Here is a 19228-nt window from a genome sequence, read left to right on the forward strand (position 1 = left end):
CGGTCACGTTCGTGCGTGCTGGCAGATCAATAGACTTTCCGAACAAATCATGTTTGCAGACGTAGGAATCGGCATTGTCGTTTTCTTGAACTTAATTACTTCATCGGGACTTAATGAACGTGTTTTCTTTCTTCCTTTTCCCCCCAGCATGGAATAAACCTATTACTGGTTCCTTAATTAACCTTTGCCAAGATGAGCTAATTTAGAATAAATTTAGAAAAGATGTGATTCAACAAAAGCTAAGGTCCTCGTCTGCAACTGTGTGTTGTTCTGCGTGTAACAAAACGGCAAACATTGAGACTATGGTAAAAAAAAAACGACTTTTCCCCTTTATTCAGATATATTTATACACTTACATAAGCCACGGAAGTGCAGTCAGGATGCACTGTTATTACAGAGCTCATGTACACCTCTGGTAACAATTCTCACAAGACTCAGTTCCGAGAATCAGGTTTTGCAACCCGGGCGTATCGACTGTCCGACCCCGGGTCCCGAGACAAGCTGTGACTGGCGCGTGAAGCCGCGGGGGGTCTCACGCACGTGCCGAAGTCACCCTAAACCGTAAATGCGATTTTGGGAAGGTTGTCACTTTTTTTTTCAAATTCGTTTGAAAAAAAAAAAGCGCATCCGCAAAACAATCCTGCTGACACAAGAAAACAAGTGTAAGGAGGTATTTTGGAGTTCATTCAAGTTTTGCGGCAATACTTATCATCGGAATAATAATAGCGCATGCTGGAGAACCTTGCGGTGCAGCTGATGAACCAGGCGTTAGGAGTCACCTTCTGCTGCTGCGCTCGGCGTTTCCGCTGCCTGAGCCTCTGGGAGGGGCTGTGGCTAAGCTCTCCCACAGGGGACGCTACCGGAAGAACCTACCGACTTTATTTAAAAGAGAGCCTCGCGTGCGCCGTAGCAGCCTCGGCTTAAACAGTGCTGCTCGTGAGATATTCCGTCCACCGGCCGCATTGAGAGTTACTGGGCGGCAGACGGGCTGAGCTTCAGCTGGGCTCCGTGCTGTCACAACCAGGCGCTGCACTGGGTGACGAGCTCAAGAGGAACTCGAGTGTTTACTCACTCTGGTGAAAATGAAACATCCAGTCAGTTCGTAACCATCAAGATCAGACCTTGAGCTCCAGTGCTTTTATTAGTGATATAGTGACTGACTATAGCGATATCACCGCTATATACAGTGGTGTACATAGCTCAAAAGAGCTATGTACACCATAGAGAATCATTTTCTTCATATACTTTTTTATGTAATTTGTAATTTCAAGATGATTTATGTTAGTTTTGTGTTTGGAATTGTGTAGACTGCCACAGATGTCAAGTGAAAGCTAAAAAAAAAAATGAGCAGCTGTATCAAAACAGACTCTTTAGCAGAATACCGTTGTAATAAACTCATTCTAAAAACTGCTAACAGTTCTCCATTATGACATTGCTCTGTCCCATGTGTCCAGGAGTTTCACAGTGTGTTACCCACTGAATTACTGCACAGTCCAGTCCTGCAGGCTGTATCACCGCTGAATTACTGCACTGTCCAGTGCTACAGGCTGTATCACCACTGAATTACTGCACAGTCCAGTGCTACAGGCTGTATCACAACTGAATTACTGCACTGTCCAGTGCTACAGGCTGTATCACCACTGAATTACTGCACAGTCCAGTGCTACAGGCTGTATCACCACTGAATTACTGCACAGTCCAGTGCTACAGGCTGTATCACCACTGAATTACTGCACAGTCCAGTCCTGCAGGCTGTATCACCGCTGAATTACTGCACAGTCCAGTCCTGCAGGCTGTATCACCGCTGAATTACTGCACTGTCCAGTGCTACAGGCTGTATCACCACTGAATTACTGCACAGTCCAGTGCTGCAGGCTGTATCACCACTGAATTAATGCACAGTCCAGTGCTACAGGCTGTATCACCACTGAATTACTGCACAGTCCAGTGCTGCAGGCTGTATCACCACTGAATTAATGCACTGTCCAGTCCTGCAGGCTGTATCACTGCTGAATTACTGCACTGTCCAGTGCTACAGGCTGTATCACCACTGAATTACTGCACAGTCCAGTGCTGCAGGCTGTATCACCACTGAATTAATGCACAGTCCAGTGCTACAGGCTGTATCACTGCTGAATTACTGCACTGTCCAGTGCTACAGGCTGTATCACCACTGAATTACTGCACAGTCCAGTGCTGCAGGCTGTATCACCACTGAATTACTGCACTGTCCAGTCCTGCAGGCTGTATCACTGCTGAATTACTGCACTGTCCAGTGCTACAGGCTGTATCACCACTGAATTACTGCACTGTGCAGTGCTACAGGCTGTATCACCACTGAATTACTGCACTGTCCAGTGCTACAGGCTGTATCACCACTGAATTACTACTATGTTAGGGCACTGTGCAGTTAGACAGTCCTGCAGGCTGCTCCCTGGCTCCTTACTTTTCGTCCCCCTGGTGTTAAACGGAGTGGCCGTGGCGGTCTTGTCCGGTCTAAGGCAGGCACCCTGTGGGCTGGGGTCACCCAGAGGTCAGACGTACCCCGTGAGGTCGTAGCCACTGGCGCCGCGCTGCCCGGGGGAGGGCGTGGGGGCGCTGCTCCTGCTCTGCTCGCTGTGGCTGCTGTGGGGGGGGCTCTTGCTGGCGGCGTGGACCCCGGCGTGCGCCAGCGGGTTGCGGAAGGTCATGGCGTTGGCGTGGGCGCGCGGGTGGGGGGCGGAGGACCCGGGGTAAGGGTACCCCGCCATGCCCCTGCCACCCCGGGGGCGGCCCCCTCGGCTCCCTCTCAGCGGCTCCTCCCCACAACACGACAGGCACAGCACCCCCCCGCCCATCAGGGACAGGAGCGCCGCCGCCATGCCCACATACAGACACTCCCCGATCTCAGACTTGTAACTGGAGGGCACGATGGGATTGTGGAACAGCTTCACCACCTCGTTGGTGGTCCAGGCAATGGGCACGAGGCACAGGAGCCCCGCTAGGAGCAGACAGCAGCCCCCGGCCCCCGCCGCGCGCGGCTTCACCGGCTGCCCCTGCAGGCAGGTGGTGCACTGCATGCCCAGGCAGGAGACGGCCAGGCCCAGCACCGACAGCACGCAGGACACCACCATCATGGCGCGGGCGGCCTGCAGGTCAGCGGGCAGCGCCAGCAGGGAGTTGTAGGTCTCGCACTGGAAGCTGCCCGTGCTGTAGTAGGCGCACTCCATCCACAGCCCCTTCACGTAGCCCACGGCCGTGATGATGTTGGAGCCGATGAAGGCCGTGGTGCGCCAGTAGGGCAGGACGGTGGACACCAGCGTTCCCAGCAGCCCCAGCAGCGCCAGCAGGAACCCCACCAGCTCCAGCCCTGCCGAGCCCATCTGTCGGGCAGGTACCCGTGCTCGTCTGCCTTCCTCTCTGTGCTACCCGGCTCCTGGTCGCTGTGCTGCCGTGTCCTGCCCGTCTCCTGTCTTCCCAAATCCAATCTTCTCTTCCTCCGTCCGCAGCGTGGGGAAGCGCTGAAGCTCTATATCCTCCTCTCCTGACTTTTATGATCCCCAGTCAGTTTCTCTGGTATTTCTCTTCCTCAGGTCAGATCATGTCGGTGGGATGGCTGTGTCCGGTGAGCCTCTGTGTGTGTGAGAGAGAAAGCTCAAGTTCAGCTCTCATCTCTCTGTTGTCTCAACATCTATCAATACAGGAACTCACGAGAAAAACACACACATATATTTACAGCTAGTTAAACATTCACTGATCCCAGATAAATCCATTCAAACAGACCTTTGGTTTGACCAAAATATAGGATAACAGCTTTTATTGGAACTGCAGTAAATATGTAATGCCCCCCCCCCCCCCCGCCCCCCCCTCACTGGTCAGACTGCAGCTTGACAGGAAAAAATAAAACTAGGACCTAAAACCCTCTTACTAATATTATTAATACCCTGTTTCGGAAACAAATTCTTTAATGTTCCTGAAGCTAAACAATCTTCCCTACTCCTCTGTCCCTGCTGGCTATCCTCCAAGGTTTTATCTGTTGTTTGACCCAGACAGTTAATCAATAATCCGACCGAATTGTAAATCTTTAACCTGTGGTGGAGCTCTCTACAGGTGCCCCGAACTAACTCTCTTTGCCACCTCCCATCCCAGTGAGTCGCTAACACCAGCAGCAAAATGCTTGCATCACCTTCAGAAGCATTGCTATCCATTAATCCATCCAGCCATAGGAAATAGTATTAACGTAGTTGTGATTCTTTGTCTATCTCTTTTACAAATTCTTGTTGAACACCGATTCATCCTGCAGCTGCTTTGCAGGTAGCAATACTGTTTCAAATGAAGGGTGGCAGCACTTCTATCGTCTATAAATATTTCCGGCTGCTTTCCTTCCTTTCATCTCTATTATAGTCATTTATTTTAATTTAATTAAGAATCAAATATATGTTCTGGGTAGGACCCAAAACTGACAGTGAATGGTCTATAGGTTTTCCAAAGATAGGCGGCCCTGGTATCAGTTTCTGGGTAGCTGTCTGTGTGGAGTTTATATGTCCTGCCTGTGTTCGCATGGGTTTCCTCCAGGTGATCCTGTTTCCTCCCACAGTCCAAAGACATGCTGGTGGGTGAGGTTGCTTCTGGGAAAACCGGCCCTGTGGGAGTGTGTGTGAGGTTGTATCTGTGTGTCCCCCGCGACGGACTAGCGTCCCACCCAGGGTGTGTCCTGCCGTGTGCCGGTTGCTTGGCGGGACAGGCTTGGGGCTCCTCTGTGACCCTGAATCGGATAAAGTGATACGAAAATGGATGGATGGATAGATGGGTTTTTTCCAATGTTGTTTCTAGAGAATTAAAAAAATAATCCCAAGGTTCTTACATCTGTTCCCCTTTTCCCGAAACAAGCATAAAAAATACTGGCGTTTGTAGCCAAACGTTTTGCATATTTTTATCCTGCAGAACTCCCTCAGAAATCAATTCAGGATGTCTTTGGCAGAAAAGATAAAGGATTCCTTGAGGGGTTTTTGGAAACTTTTGCTCAAAATATCCTGCATGAATCTGGCACATATCCTGAGGGAGTTTTTGCAGGAAGTGCGCAAGACTTTGAGTCTTGGGTGGTTTCCCAGAAGCTGGCCTGGGAAATGGCTCTGTCATATTGATAGGACAGCACAGCATACCTCTGTTCAGACGCACAGAGATAACAAGTCAACTTCTTTTAAGACTTAGACACCTGGAAATCGGGTAATTATTTTATTGCCTGGTTATTCCACAGTTTCGGTCTTAGAACTGTTTGATTTTCACCATCCCTGACCATGAAGCAGGAGCAGTCACTCATTCTGCAGGTGTGTGAGTTCAGGTAAGTGTCTGTATGTACTCCAGGCCACATTGGGCAGGCTTTCCTGCTGGAGAACAGCCCGTCTGTATTGAGGTGTTCCGATCCATCAGGGACACAGGGAGAGAAACACAAGTGCTCAGCAGGGATACTGTTTTGCTTAAGGGAGTTTCAGCTCACCAGACTGGCTCAGCCTCAGAGTCAGCGATTGCCGGAACCTTAAAATGAAACTAATCTTTATTGAATGTCCTTCACCGTCGAATCAGTATCTAGTTCTAATTTAAATCTGTTGTCCTGGAATTCATTGCCTCTATCACAATGACAGGCAGTTTCAGACCCTAGGTCTAGTCCTAGCCTTAGTGCTAACCCTAACCCTAGCATTAAGCATGAACCCAATCCTAACATTAACCACAATTGTAATCATAGCCCTAAATCTAACCTTAATACTATTCCTGGTCCTAATGCTGGATTTAGCTTCACTCCACAATAGCCAAAGTCTTAACCACAACCTTAACCTTAGCTATTATCCTGTACCTGGTCTTAGTCTGTAGACTAGGCAAACAGCTGTCATAGAGAACTACTGAAAAATGTTAGGGTCAGTCATGAGTTAATCAGATTACTGGTCAGCACAAGAAAGCACAGAAGAAGGTTTCTTCCCCACATACAGACTGGTTTGGCACAGCCCCTTTGTAAAGCCAGGTCATGGATGCTTTGTTTTAGTGTGTTTCATTATTATGAAGCAAAAAGCAATTAACCCAGTTTGATGCTCAGACAGCTGCATCTTCATGGATCTCCATCGCAATGCGGGTACATGACAAAAAAGGTGTTTCCTTCCTGTCTGAATCAGCGTATCTCCAAGGAAAAGCCACAGGTAAGCCCCCTTTTTACTACTATAGGCATTTGATAGGATTTGCACAATCCTATGGGGTTTTCCTGATGCCTTACCAGTATTGTGCAGATGCTGCAGTCAAATGATAGGATTATCAGAGGGCTTTCACCGAAAGACAATGATCTCACTCCTAGATGAACATCTGACTTTACTTTTCCAACAAAGACACGAAAAACACCCAGATAAGGCTTCTCTGGAATAAACATAGTGTGTATAGTGAGAGGGATTAACAATGCAAAATACATACTGTTACCAACACACATTTGTCAGAACAGCTTCATGGTGATACCGATTATAAGGCACACGAAACAAAACATTGCGAAAAAAAACATCTCTCACAAAGGGAGCTGAAATAATTTAAAGAAAGAAGGACAAGGGCAGAAGGAAAGAAAGGGGAGAAAAGGGAAAGACAGGCTTTTGTCCGCAGGGTTTTCTGAGAAGATGGAAAGACCGGGGGATTTCTAGCAGGTTAGCATTCAGAACAGCCCCTGGCAGGACACCTAAACACAGGCACTTACCGTGATGCGTGTGTGGCGTCCACATCGCAGGCTGCAGGATGGGCAGGGAAGCTGACAGGCTGGATCTTTCCAGTGCAGAAACTGCAGGACAGTAACCCCCAGGCCTGCCCCTCCAGTAGGGGGTGGTATTGGACTTCTGGGGGCTGGGCACGAAGGAGAGAAGCAGACTTACCGTTTTCCTGTTTCCTGGCTGTTCCAGCCCCCTCCCTCCTGGATCAGATCCTTCACCTCTCCCCTAATTCCGTGTCACATGTTCGGGGGCAAGGTAATCAGATTAGCTCCCGATCCAGCTCCTGTCTGAGTGAAGTGGTCAAAGAGCACTGGGCAGGCAGCACTGTGTACAGCAAAACTAGACAGGGCTCAGCACAGACACCGCACACCAGACACAGCACAGAACCCCACACCACACACACCCCACACCCCACACCAGACACAACACATCACACACACCCCACACCAGACACAACACACCACAGACACCCTGCACCAGTCACAGCACACCACACACACCCCACAACAGACACAACACATCACACACACACCCCACACCAGACACAGCACAGACACACCACAGCTTTTACAGAAACCCAGCGGGGCAAATCATGGTCAAAGACAGAAGCAAATGCACTGGAACAGGGTAAATGTGTGATGAACACATGGGCACAAAGAGCAAAGATTATGTTGTGAACCTGCTATGGAAAACTGTGATGGAGGAGCTAATGAGTTGTTACAGTGCTATAAACAGAGCACATGATGTTCTGAGTCACTTTATTGCCTTATAGCAGGGGTGTCAAACTACTTTTTAAGGGGGGCCAAACTAAAAACATTTAATTATGCCGTGGGCCACACATGCAGATACATACTGATTAGAGTTTTATAACTTATAAATTTTTCCACATATGCAAGTGAATGTAGCCTCTACAAACAAAACATTGCTTCAGTATTCCTCTATTTAAGAATATGGTTGAGCATTTCATAAAAGAAAATGCATTCAAGATAAAAATAAGATCAAGCATTTTAGGTAATGTTTGGCAATGTAACTATATTGCACAAAATGAATGGAAATAAATACATGAATTGAAATAAATAAAAACAAACAAACCCAGATAAGGATAGGTCTGCATCACAAACTGTAAGCCTACTGTTGCTTTGCCAGGCCAGCAACCTGAGCTCTTTTCTTTGAGGCAAGAAAGTCTAATCTGGGCATAAAATCCTGAACGGCAAAGGAATGTGCAATAAATTTGGTCGCTTTCTCTGAAAGCTGCTCTTGTAGATCGTTAGCAATCTCGTCCACTCGAGTAGCCATCGTACGTCTAGTGAGACGACTGATGTTTGCAAAAGCAGGCCCTGTCTCTGGACACACTACTTCAGAAAATCGCCCTCACAGAATGGTCTCCCTGATTTAGCTATTTCCTCAGCCAAGATAAAACTTGCCTTCACGACAGTTACACGTTGAATAGCAAGATGATAGTGTTTTTCTACTACTAGACTCGAGGTGATATCTGCGTAAAGGAAGCCAATCTAATTAGTTTTACTCCAGAGGGGAAGGGAGGACGCCAATACTCAGTTGTCGCGTGATGTGATTGGAGCCGAGGGCTCATGGGAAATGGAGTTCCTTCTGTCGCGGGACTCATGCAATATACCGGGAAAAGTCTTCCAAGGGCCAGATTAAAACAGATTGAGTTTAATTAATTAATTGCTTACACTTCTATAGCGCTTTTCTGGACACTCCACTCAAAGCGCTTTACAGATAATAGGGACTCCCCTCCACCACCACCAGTGTGCAGCCCCACCTGGATGATGTGACACCAGTACACTCCCCACACACCAGCTATCAGTGGGGAGGAGAGCAAAGTGATGAAGCCAGTTCAGAGATGGGGATGATTAGGAGGCCATGATGGGTAAAGGCCAGGGGGAAATTTGGCCAGGACGCCAGGGTTACACCCCTACTCTTTTCGAGAAACGCCCTGGGATTTTTAATGACCACAGAGAGTCAGGACCTCGGTTTTATGTCTCATCCGAAGGACGGTGCCTGTTTACAGTATAGTGTCCCCGTCGCTATACTGGGGCATTAGGACCCACACAGACCGCAGGGTGAGCGCCCCCTGCTGGCCCCACTAATACCTCTTCCAGCAGCAACCTTAGTTTTTCCAGAAGGTCTCCCCTCCAGGTACTGGCCAGGCTGCTGGTTATATATATATTATTGTATATATAGTTTGACACAGGTGCCTTATAGAAACCGTGACCCTGCCACACCACAGTATTTACATGTGTTCTTTATTCATAAAACATTTACCACCACAGTTAGTGCTGTTTGCCTTGGAGAGATAAAGTGTCACACGAACCATTCAGAAGGCCAGGTTAGGAGGAGCAGGAGTCTTGTCTAATTTCGGAATGCTGAGCTGGTTTTCCCTTTCAAAAAAATAAGGCACAGGACGTTCTGTGATCGGACAGGTCACGGCGAAAACGGCCCAATGTCTCTCCAGTGTGGGTGATGTATTTTTTAACATAAATGTAAACATTTTGTATTATGCTTCACCATGCAAGAGTTTAAATTACAATTGTATTCTTCAAAAGGCGAGATCCTATAACACGGGTGTGTGCAACCCTGCGGACAAGTGCGTTTTTGTTAATGTAGTAACTTGATTATCCCAGGAATGGGTCAGCGATGGGCCTTGAGACCGACATGTAGTTTTGCGATTTTTATTTCGTGTCAGGGGGGATGTCTAAACTGCATCCTTGAATAAATCTGGAACCAGAATTATTGTGCCCCAAGTACTCACAAACTGAGGAATTGAAACCTGCAGCGACGTGGCCATCCAGAACCAATCTTCGCTGCACCTGCTTTGAAATGTTTTGATCCTTTATCCGTCCGGAATAAAAAAAATATCACCTTGCGATGCGGTCTGCGTCCACTAGAGGGAGCCCTTTACTGCGGGCTTCAGCTGTGGCCGCCGGACGGGGGATTGAGAACAGAGCGAGAGTCATACAGGACACGAGGTCGCGAGGACCATTTGGCCCGTATTTTGTTTGTTTGGTGGCTGGTAGTCGATTGATCCAAATTGAAGCTCATCCATCTATCTCTTGAAAACAACAAAAAAAAAATAGGGTAGTGGCTTCAACAACGTGGCTGGGTAGCTTGTTTCACACCCCCTCTACCCTTTGGGTACAGAACTGTGTGTTGTTTTCACGTTTAATGGCTCTTTTATGTACTGTAACTTCATGCAGACGGTTCCCAGCAGCAGTGATTTGGTCTATTTTGGTGGCACAGGGGTCCTGTAAAATATAGTCACCCTTGCGTGTTATTGCACTGAATTACCATAGAAGGAGCGATGTATAAATACATATTTATGACACTCGCAGAAGGCTCCACAGCCGAAATGTTGAGTCTCTTTTCTTTACCTTTCAGCACAGATAAACCTTTTACCCGTTCCTCTGCAGCCTCGACACAGCTCCCTGCTCGAACTGCGAGAAATATCAGTCATGTTTACGCAATGAAAATGAACAATGGAGAGACACAGAGATCCCCTGGAATGGAAACACAGGAATGTTCCAGCCACGTCCCGGGATCGGAGACGCTCTCTCCCCTGAATTATCTGGATAACTTACACGTTAAATTAACCCAAGCCGGGGCAGCGGTACAAGTCTTCAGACATGTCTAGATGGTTGCTCTTAAACTGTCAAGCTGAGCCTTAAGCATAAACCCAATCCTACCATTAACCATAATTGTAATCATGGCCCTAAATCTAACCTTAGTGCTATTCAAGCATTAATAACAAGGCTCCTGGGGGCCAGGTCTGGGCTCCACTGTACGGCCAGTGAGGTGCTGGGCTGCGGCTTGCAGAGAACAGCTGCTGTCCAAGGTCAGGTGGGTCAGTGCCTTGTGTGGTTTTCACCCACAGTCCACCTGGAGCCGTGCCAGGGCTGCGCTGCGCGGATCAGTGCTGGCCTGGGAATCGCGGAGCAATCCCGGGGCCATCCCAGAGCTATCCCGGAGGTGCCGAGAGTGTCTCCTCCGGGCGCGAGCTCAACAAGGTGTGAGGCGGAGGTGCCGGGGCGTCGGGGAGGGCGGGGGGCCCAGCCTCTCCCCGAAGTGTGCCTGCAGAGGTGTGAGTCTGCTGCCAGGCCTGGAGGTGCGAGCTGCGATCTGGGGTGGGAACGGTCTGACCTGATCCAGGGAACGGTCTGACTCGGCTTCATTGCACAGAAATCACCCCCCTCCGCTGCATCTTCCATTGGTAAAGGTTTATTCCAGGCTGAAAAGAGAAGAAAAGAAACACGACGTTTCGGCTACGGAGTCTTCTTCGGGTGGAACTGGTGTCTTGCTTTGTCGTGTTGTAGACTATAGGCCATGAAGGAAATTGCTCTTGTCAAGCGGAGCCGTTTAAAGTGAAAACTCACTTTAGATGTCGTTTATGAAGAGTTGAGTAAGACGTCCATGAAGAGGTTCAGGCTGCTTATTGTGTGCTTGGCTGGATCATCAGTGTGAGAGTCGGAGAAAACAGTTTTCCTCACATTGTACAGTATTGCCCTGTGTGTGGCAAATCTCCCAAAGGGGGCTCCTGAGAAGCCATCTTGGTATTTGTTTGAAAGATCAACAAGGATTTTGGTGCATCAGTCAGGCACTTTCCACTTAATTCTAGCACAGGTTTGATTGTACAATTGAGGTGGGGGGTTGTGTGAATACAGTGACTCATAAACATAACTGAAACTCACCCTCTTGTGCTCCAGTAGGAAACCTACTGAAGCCCGAGCAATATTTCATCTAAATAAAAGATAATATTTTAGTTTTGAAACGGATTACTGACAGATTCAATTGCATTTCTATGCATGGACACATCTTACTCTGCATACCGTACAGGGTGTTTTTAAAAACGAGTTGACCTGTTTAGGCTGCTGTACTGGGGAGCAATTAAATTCTGTTAGAGGTGCTCCTTTGTTCATAGACCCAGTTAGAAAGGAAGGCTCATTTACAATGACAACCTGAGACCCTTACTCATACATGGGGGGGAGGGGGCGCTGTGTCTGCAGGTTTGCCAGGTCTCTCCAAAGCAGCAGCACCTGAAGAGCTGCGGGAAGCTGTTGAATAATTGATCCCGTTAATCCGATAATGATCTGATGTAGGTTGGTCTGGAATACTTGTGATCTTTTTGCTAACCCTTCTCAATAAGGGATTAATCTACAAGGAACCAGGGGAAGATGGATGAGTACCCCATGATCACATCGTCACTTCAAGTACGTTTCTCATCAGCTCCTATTAGTGCAGGTGCTCACGTTACTCCTGTCCTGGAGTCCTTGCACTGGCTTCCATCAGGTTTTGTGTCCACTTCAGAACCCTCATGCTCACCTATAAGGCTCTCCTTGGCTTGGCACCTCGGTACCTGTCTGATTTACCATCTTCACCCCACCTCGCAGTCTTCACTTGTCTGACTCTGGTCTCCTGTTCATGTCCCAGTGTAGCAGGTCAAGAACCCTCTGATCTGGGGGGTAGCAGCCCCTGAAGAGCTGCAGGAAGCTGTTGATTAATTGGTCCCATTAATCCAATAATGAGCTGACGGGGCTGGTGAAGAGCTCAACTGGAAGGAAAGCCCTCTGGAAATGCAGCTTGCTGGCCCTTGTCCCTGTCCCTGTCCCAGAGCGTCTCTGGTGGACAGCCGCAGTGCCCCTGGGACCTGTTCCTTGCTCCGCGCTGCCGCCCCAAGCTACAGCTGAAGGGGAACAGTATCTCATGGACAGCAACAGTGCAGATTTATGGGCTCTTAAAACAAGGGGACTCCCTTGGATCTGTACCCGGGGAACACAGCACACTCCCAGTGTGGACAACAGTGACCACAGTGCCGTGTGGTGCGTGCTGCCATTGTCCACTAGAACTTAGTGTGGATGAGAGCTTCAAATTTCAGTGCTCATAGTGCACTTCTTTACTACAGCCTTTGACTAAGTATTAGCATCCTGTACATGTTAATGTATTTATTGAGGCCATATGCTGACTCCATACTGTACATGCTTTCTCTTTATCAATGTGGACCTAGTTCTGTACATATTAAGTACATCCGTGTGTCTAATTGTGAACTTGCTTTGCTGACACTTTCATGCGAGGCAGCAAGCGCTGGTGCTCATTCACACAGCTGGGCGTGTTATTGGGCTGACCTGCCCGATGCACTGCTAATCCCACTGTCCTTGCAGTTAGGAGCCCAGAACCCAAACCAGTACTCCAAACTGCTGCCAATACTCGACAAACTGCACTGCCGTTATACTCTGACGAGCCATTTATGTGCACACTGTGAAATAAGCATTACAGTACTCCGCATTATCACGAACACATATATATATATGTTGCAATATATGTTCAATTCAACTTTATTGTGTTTCTCATTAGTCGCTCAGGTGCAGTATATAAATAGAACAGAAGATAGGACAATAGACAGTAACACAATAACAATAACAGTGTAATAACATAACATGTAATAAAAACTGTGCAAAATCCGCAGAGAAAATAATACAACAGGACAGAAACAGTGCAGGGTAATTCGGGGAACCGCGCAAGAATAGTAATGATTAATAAATATTACAACTAATAGTTTTACTGAGCTGTCGAAGGGACGGTACAATTTCGGCTGACATATATACAGTATATTTAGTTGTCAATTGCTTGATTTTAGGGGGTAGATGGTCGACATTCCTGTCTCAGCGGGGGCCGGGGACGATGTTATTGCAGAGCTCTGCTGTCCAACGGGTGGCAAATGTGAAAACAGAAGCGCCCGCTCCGCGACCAGTTGGCGGAGCAAACAAACCGCGTCGGGGCCCGGGCTGGGGGAGCGGACATCTGGATCCGCGGGGTGAACTTTTGTCGCGGCGCTCTACCGCGGGGCGGGGAGGACTGACCCGGGAGGGAGCCGGTCCCAAAACGTCCGTTTTCAAAGACTCCGAAGGGGCGAGCCTTAAAATAAACTGGAGGTTTACTGCAGACTGCGGGTCTCGTTTATCTACACTGTACGTGAAAAAGGTCCTTACCAGTATCGCGTCTAGCCCATCAAACAAGAAAAAAAAATCAGATAGGGTATATCTTTCTCGTCTTTAAACCTGGTCATATCTACTTTTAATATAGGTTAGCTGGAGAATATACGAGTTATTTGAAGTACATATGGGTTATATAAGTAGATATGGGTCATCTGGAGTATTTATGGGGGTTATTAAAGTATATATGATATTTGAATTCTAAATGCAATGAAGAATGAGCGGCGTTTTTGTGCAGCTTGTTCTATGTATGTGTGTGGAGGGTATGTTTATTCGCTTTCAGTGAACCTCATATCGCATCTGTGCACTGTTAAGAAATAATGGGGATTCCTATCGCTCGAACCTCGTCCATTTGTGCCGTTTGTGTCAGTTTGCTGCCCTGGCGGGGGGGCTGTGTGTGTGTGTGGTGGGGGGGGGGGGATATCAGCCCGAAGCCCTCAGAGCCCATTAGAGGGTCATTACCCAGAGACACAGTCGCCTCTCCCACCTCACACCTCGCCACACACGGGCTGCAGGCGCGTGCGGCTTGCGCTCCGGGTTTCCAAGGGCAGCCAGCAGATTTCAACACGCTAGGCTTTTTTTAATTGTAGGACGGGTGGCTTTCGTGTAGGCTTTCACGGTTTTCACCGAAGAAAAATGTTTCGAGAGACAGCGAGAAAGGAGAGTATTGTTTTCTCGAATAGTCGCACGATTCTGATGATGTTCTGTTTGTTGTTAGAAAAAAAGAATGGACTGCTTGCATTCATTCTTGAAAGCCAATCAATTTCCACAGTTTTCTCTCTCCCAAGACTCGTATACTTAGATAAAGACGCACCTTACATCAAGCAAGACGTAAGACTTTCTCCCTAGTGTTCGGTCATTAACATTTAACCAGGTAAAAATACGTAGTTTATTCATCTTTGAGTCATAAATGGGTTTATTAATCTCTTTAATCGTCAGAAGTTTTTGTTGTTCTCGGATAATGTGGTCAGAATGTTGGGCCTTCTTTCGCGAGCGCAAGCAGTCCAGGACAGGGGGTTTAGACTGAACCCCGAAAACTCCTAAACAAGCAAAGTCCGTGGGCTATTAGGTCTTGCAACACTAATTACATAGATCACAAACAGTGATAAGATATCTTACAATGATTTTGTAACTGAACAGTATGATCTGTTAAAAATGGCCCTTTTAACATACTCTTTTAACAAGCTTAATACGCAACGGGCTTTCATATACAAATTGTGTGTGACATATCAAGGTATGTGCCACAGTAAGGTTTTAATAAGGGCAAACTCATATCGGGATTTCGCCCTCGATATTCTTATCTTAAAATAACTGCCCTCGCTTCTCACGGGCCGAGCAGCTACAGCGCTCTTTATCATCAGCTCTGGGCTGGAAAGTAATTTTCAGTCTTAATTAGCCCCCCGCCCCCCTGCTCCCGCGCCCCCCGCGGACTTTCTCACAGATGGTGTCTGACTTTCCGCCTTCTTGTTTTCTCTTGCCGCCTCTCTGGTACCGCATTTCTCACCCCCTCGCTGCGGGTGTCTCTGTTTATCCAAGTGGGACACTTTAACACCAAAATGCACATCGTTTGGTAGCGGTGCGCCCTCCCCCCCACTTCCCTCTACCCAACCACCCCCCCCACCTTTGCTGAGGTCTTTAAAAAGCCGGGACAGAGGCACAACCGCAGCCATCACACGCACCGAGAGCAGACTCCTCTCTGTCGAGGCGAAGCTGACCGTCCCGGGGCCACGAGAGAGACAGGGCGAGAGCAGACGCGTCCAGAGCAGGAAGAGAGGGAGACACGGCTCGCGCTGCGCTGCAGGAGAAGACCCCGCGACCACAGACAATGGAAGCCGCCTGCGTCGCCAGCAAACAGGCGTCTCTCGGGACGCCTCCGGTGTCGTTCCGGTGTGCCCTGAGCACCAGCGGGCCCCCCCTCGGCTGCAGGTGAGCCCTCGCACGCCAGGCCAGCAGTCAGCATCTCCCCCTGTCGCCGAGAGGCTGGTGACGATAGACTTCGTGCCCGCTCGCGATCAGTGGCGAATGCCTTCCCGGTTTAGGACATTCTGCTGTGGATTTGCAAATGTTACTCTTCTTTGCGCGACAGCATAAGAGCAATGGGGGAAGTTAACCGGTGCTTAAGATTAAGAAATAATAATAAAACGGCATGGAGCACCGTGTGCGTTGCAAAATTAATGTCATGTCTGTTATTTAAAAAAATACGCGTGATGTGGGAAGGTTTTGGAGGATCCGTGCAGTTTAAACCAAATCCTCGCTCTGCCGCTGCATGCCGACACGGCTAAGATCAGAATCACAGTTGCACGACGGTGACTCCTACAGCCGCGCGGATGGGGTTTAGAATGAAGTGCGCGCGCGCTCAGCGCTGATTGACGCTAACCCCGTGCGCTCGTGCCCTGCCCGCAGCCCGGCAGCCCTGTGGAGACCCTGGCTCGCGACGGCCGAGGATGCGCGGAGAGCAGCTCGGAGACGGCAGCTGACCTGTGTAAGTTCCCGTCGGTCTGTGCCTTTGTTGTGCAATGTGTGAGAGGCATTTACACGCACGGTCTCTATTCTCTCTTCGTAACTGTTTGTGCAGTCCAGCCGCAAACCTTTTACAATACACGGGACAGACGTAACTCCCCCTTTCTACACAATTCGTATTGTACACATTCCCATCTGTAGTCCTCCCCAGCAGCTACAGCACGTTTCCCGTGCACGCTGTTCGTTGTTTCTGCCTGTGCAGGAACTGTAAGAAAACATCGGCGGGCCTAGTTTGCCCGATCTGTCGTTCTGCAATATGAAGATGAGATTTTTTTTTTTTTTAAGAGGTGAAACAACTCATCCAGTGCCGTTCTGCACTGGCTTGTCCAGGCATGGAAGGGGGAGAGGGGGCAGGGTTAACAAGGGGGGGTGTCTGGGGTGTGCCGGAGAAGTGTGGCAGATTCCTGACACCTGGACAGACAGGCCTGAGAGAGGGCGGAGTGGGGAAAGGAGAGAAAGGGATTTTAGCACCGAGACACGATGCCATATGGGCAGAGAGGCTCAGGCACTGAGCCCGGAGCTGACGCCTGAGGTGAGATGTGCAAACACAGCCCCACTTGCTGTCAGTCCCACAGCCCCTGTGCGTTTGGGGGCGCCAGACCGGGGCAGACCTGGGGCCTGTTTCCCATTGGCACTGCTCTGAAGCCTGTCGGGCTTCCCGCACTCACAGAGCTGCCCGTGGCAGGATGGCGTTCGCTCCTTTATTCCCTTACTTTAAAAGGAAAACAATCGCTGTGCGGGATCCAGCCCCAGGGGCAGAGATCTGAAAACACAGTCCGACTAAACTCAGGAGGCGGCCATCAAGAAAGGCTCCTTTCCACCAAGAGCTGGGGCTAATGATCACATGCTGAATTCTGAGTGAGCAGGGGAGCTCAGGAAGAGTCTGGAGCGTCAGGATTCTGGGTCAGCGGGCAACTAGATGAGCACAGTGGTTTGACTGGCAAGGCTGCTCGGTTTTAGCAGCGGTCTGATCCGGGCGGTTTCTGACCTGACGATCTGTTCTCTCCTGTGCAGCCCTACTCCAGAGCAGCAGACCCGCACAGCTGTGTGAGCGATGGAAAGACGCAGTCCTTCTTCCAGCACCCTGTCAGGTGAGCTGCTGCTCCACTGATCTCGCTACGGCCTTCACCCTGTCCCGACCTCTGAGTTAGCAGTGTGTGGGCGACCACATGGCTGGCCAGTGCTCCGACAGTGTGCTCCAGTGCGGGTGCACGTGTGAGCTGTAGAATACATGTTTTTAAACACAAGTTTTCAAGTACTAAAGGGCCTGATGGGTTTTTTTTTAATTCAAAAGATACCCGGAGACTCTGTAGATTATTTGTTCTTAGAGAGTGGCAAGCTCTGTTCCTCATTCGGGCCTGACAGTTTGACATTGTCCTCACCATCTGTGGTGGCATCAGTCTTCATTATTGCAGCCATTATGCCGAAGATGATTCCAGTGCAGCTCCAGTCGATTGCATTCAGAGTGCCGCTAGAGACTGAAAACGTTCTGTTTCCGTTTTCGCGCAGAGAGGCCGTAAGATTACAGCAAAACTCTGGGAACCCAAACTGTATGTGGTGTCATGGCTTCACACGTCATCCATTAGGGGATACAGAACGATGATTATTTTATGAGAGGTGAAAAATTGATATTACACTACACAGTATTTGAGGTCCATTGACAAAAACACTTTTCCTACTGAGTCTGAGCTCACCTGTCCTTCTCATTTCCCCCCCCAGACTGTTCTGGCCGAAGTCCAAGTCCTATGACTACCTGTACAGTGACGGACAGGCTCTCCTGAAGAACTTTCCAGCCCAGGCTACCATCAACTTCTATGAAGAGTCTGACAGCGAGGAGGAGGAGGAGGATGACGACGACGACGAGGGGTGTGAGACGGAGGAGGAGGAGGAAAGCGAGTCGGGGTGCCACCCATCTCGGACGAGCCCGCGCCAACCTCCGTCCGGCATCTCCTGCTACAACTGAGCCCCGGCACTGATCCGAAACACAGCGCCGGTTGTGCAACGTCTGCAGAGAGCGGGTCATGCCGCGTCTATCCCAGTCGGGCTCCAGGCTGTCCCGGCCGGCACAGCGCCGATGGCAGGAGCTCTGGAGCTGGTGCCTCTGCGCTGATGGAACATCAACTCCTGTGATGAATCCCGGGAAAGACTCCAGGGGGAACTGGAAATGTGGGAGGGGGCATTTCAATATGGAAGACCGACACTTGTCAGGTTTTAAGCTGAGCGGGGAGTTGCAGTGACGAGGTGGGGGGGGAGATTCCTATCAGTAAGTTTAGATTGTATTTATTACCCTTTTAAGGAAAGGTGCTCTTAGCCCCCTCGTGCATTGACATGGGCTGGGCCCAGGTTATCTCCTGTCCCTCCGTTCTCACCTCTCGGTGTCCTGTGCCAGAGCTGTCGGTGGCCGTTTTATTTGACACAACAGACAGAAACTCTGAGTTCATTGCAGGCTAGAGAGTCCGAGACTGAAGATGTGGAATATTGTCCCATATTGGGACAGAGGCTTTGCTGGCTGATGAGACTCCTCTTATCCCGGGTCGAAACTTTGTATTTTGGGTGTAAAACTATTCAGATTTCTAATAATATTTGTAAATTTAACTTATATTGTACAAAGTCAAATTTGAAAAGCGCTATTTTTGTATTTTTATATGGTTTTTTTACTATTTTATTAAATTCTTTAATATAAGGAATTCATGGAAATAAAGCTTATACTGTGAAAAAGACCATCTCCAGTTTGAATGTGTGTACGACAAAGCGATGAGGTTCAGTTGTTTGTTACAGAAGTCTCCTTTTCCCGGCTCAATCCGGTGTGTCCATTCCAGGGAAACCAGACCAGTCACAAATGAGAGGAGCCATCCAGCCATCCAAATGGCCGGTTTGCTAGTTGGTAGTTTAACTAATCCCAGGATTTCATCCAGCAGTTTCTCAAAAGAAACCGGCAGCTTGTTCCACACCCCCACCTCCCTTTGCGTAAAGAAGCGTCTCCTGTTCCCA

General features: G+C 48.9%; 2 protein-coding genes across 2 annotated transcripts; one reads left to right on the forward strand and one right to left on the reverse strand.

The window, feature by feature from the left end:
- Positions 1-307: 307 nt before the first annotated feature.
- On the reverse strand, positions 308-6827 carry cldn2 (claudin 2). The gene is made up of 2 exons (XM_088597081.1): positions 6704-6827; positions 308-3670 (listed from the first exon to the last, which is right to left on the reverse strand). The coding sequence occupies exon 2, from the start codon at positions 3360-3362 to the stop codon at positions 2535-2537; it is 828 nt and encodes a 275-aa protein (XP_088453207.1). The 5' UTR covers positions 3363-3670; positions 6704-6827; the 3' UTR covers positions 308-2534.
- A 32-nt stretch (positions 6828-6859) lies between these two features.
- ripply1 (ripply transcriptional repressor 1) lies at positions 6860-18955 on the forward strand. Its single transcript, XM_088597082.1, has 4 exons — positions 6860-15643; positions 16121-16199; positions 17252-17328; positions 17957-18955. Exons 1-4 carry the CDS (start codon positions 15543-15545, stop codon positions 18198-18200), a joined length of 501 nt encoding a protein of 166 aa, XP_088453208.1. The 5' UTR covers positions 6860-15542; the 3' UTR covers positions 18201-18955.
- The last annotated feature ends 273 nt before the right edge of the window (positions 18956-19228 follow it).

Source organism: Lepisosteus platostomus, chromosome 10 (assembly GCF_059453375.1).
Source record: "Lepisosteus platostomus isolate fLepPlt1 chromosome 10, fLepPlt1.hap1, whole genome shotgun sequence".
NCBI classification, from domain to species: Eukaryota; Metazoa; Chordata; class Actinopteri; order Semionotiformes; family Lepisosteidae; genus Lepisosteus; species Lepisosteus platostomus.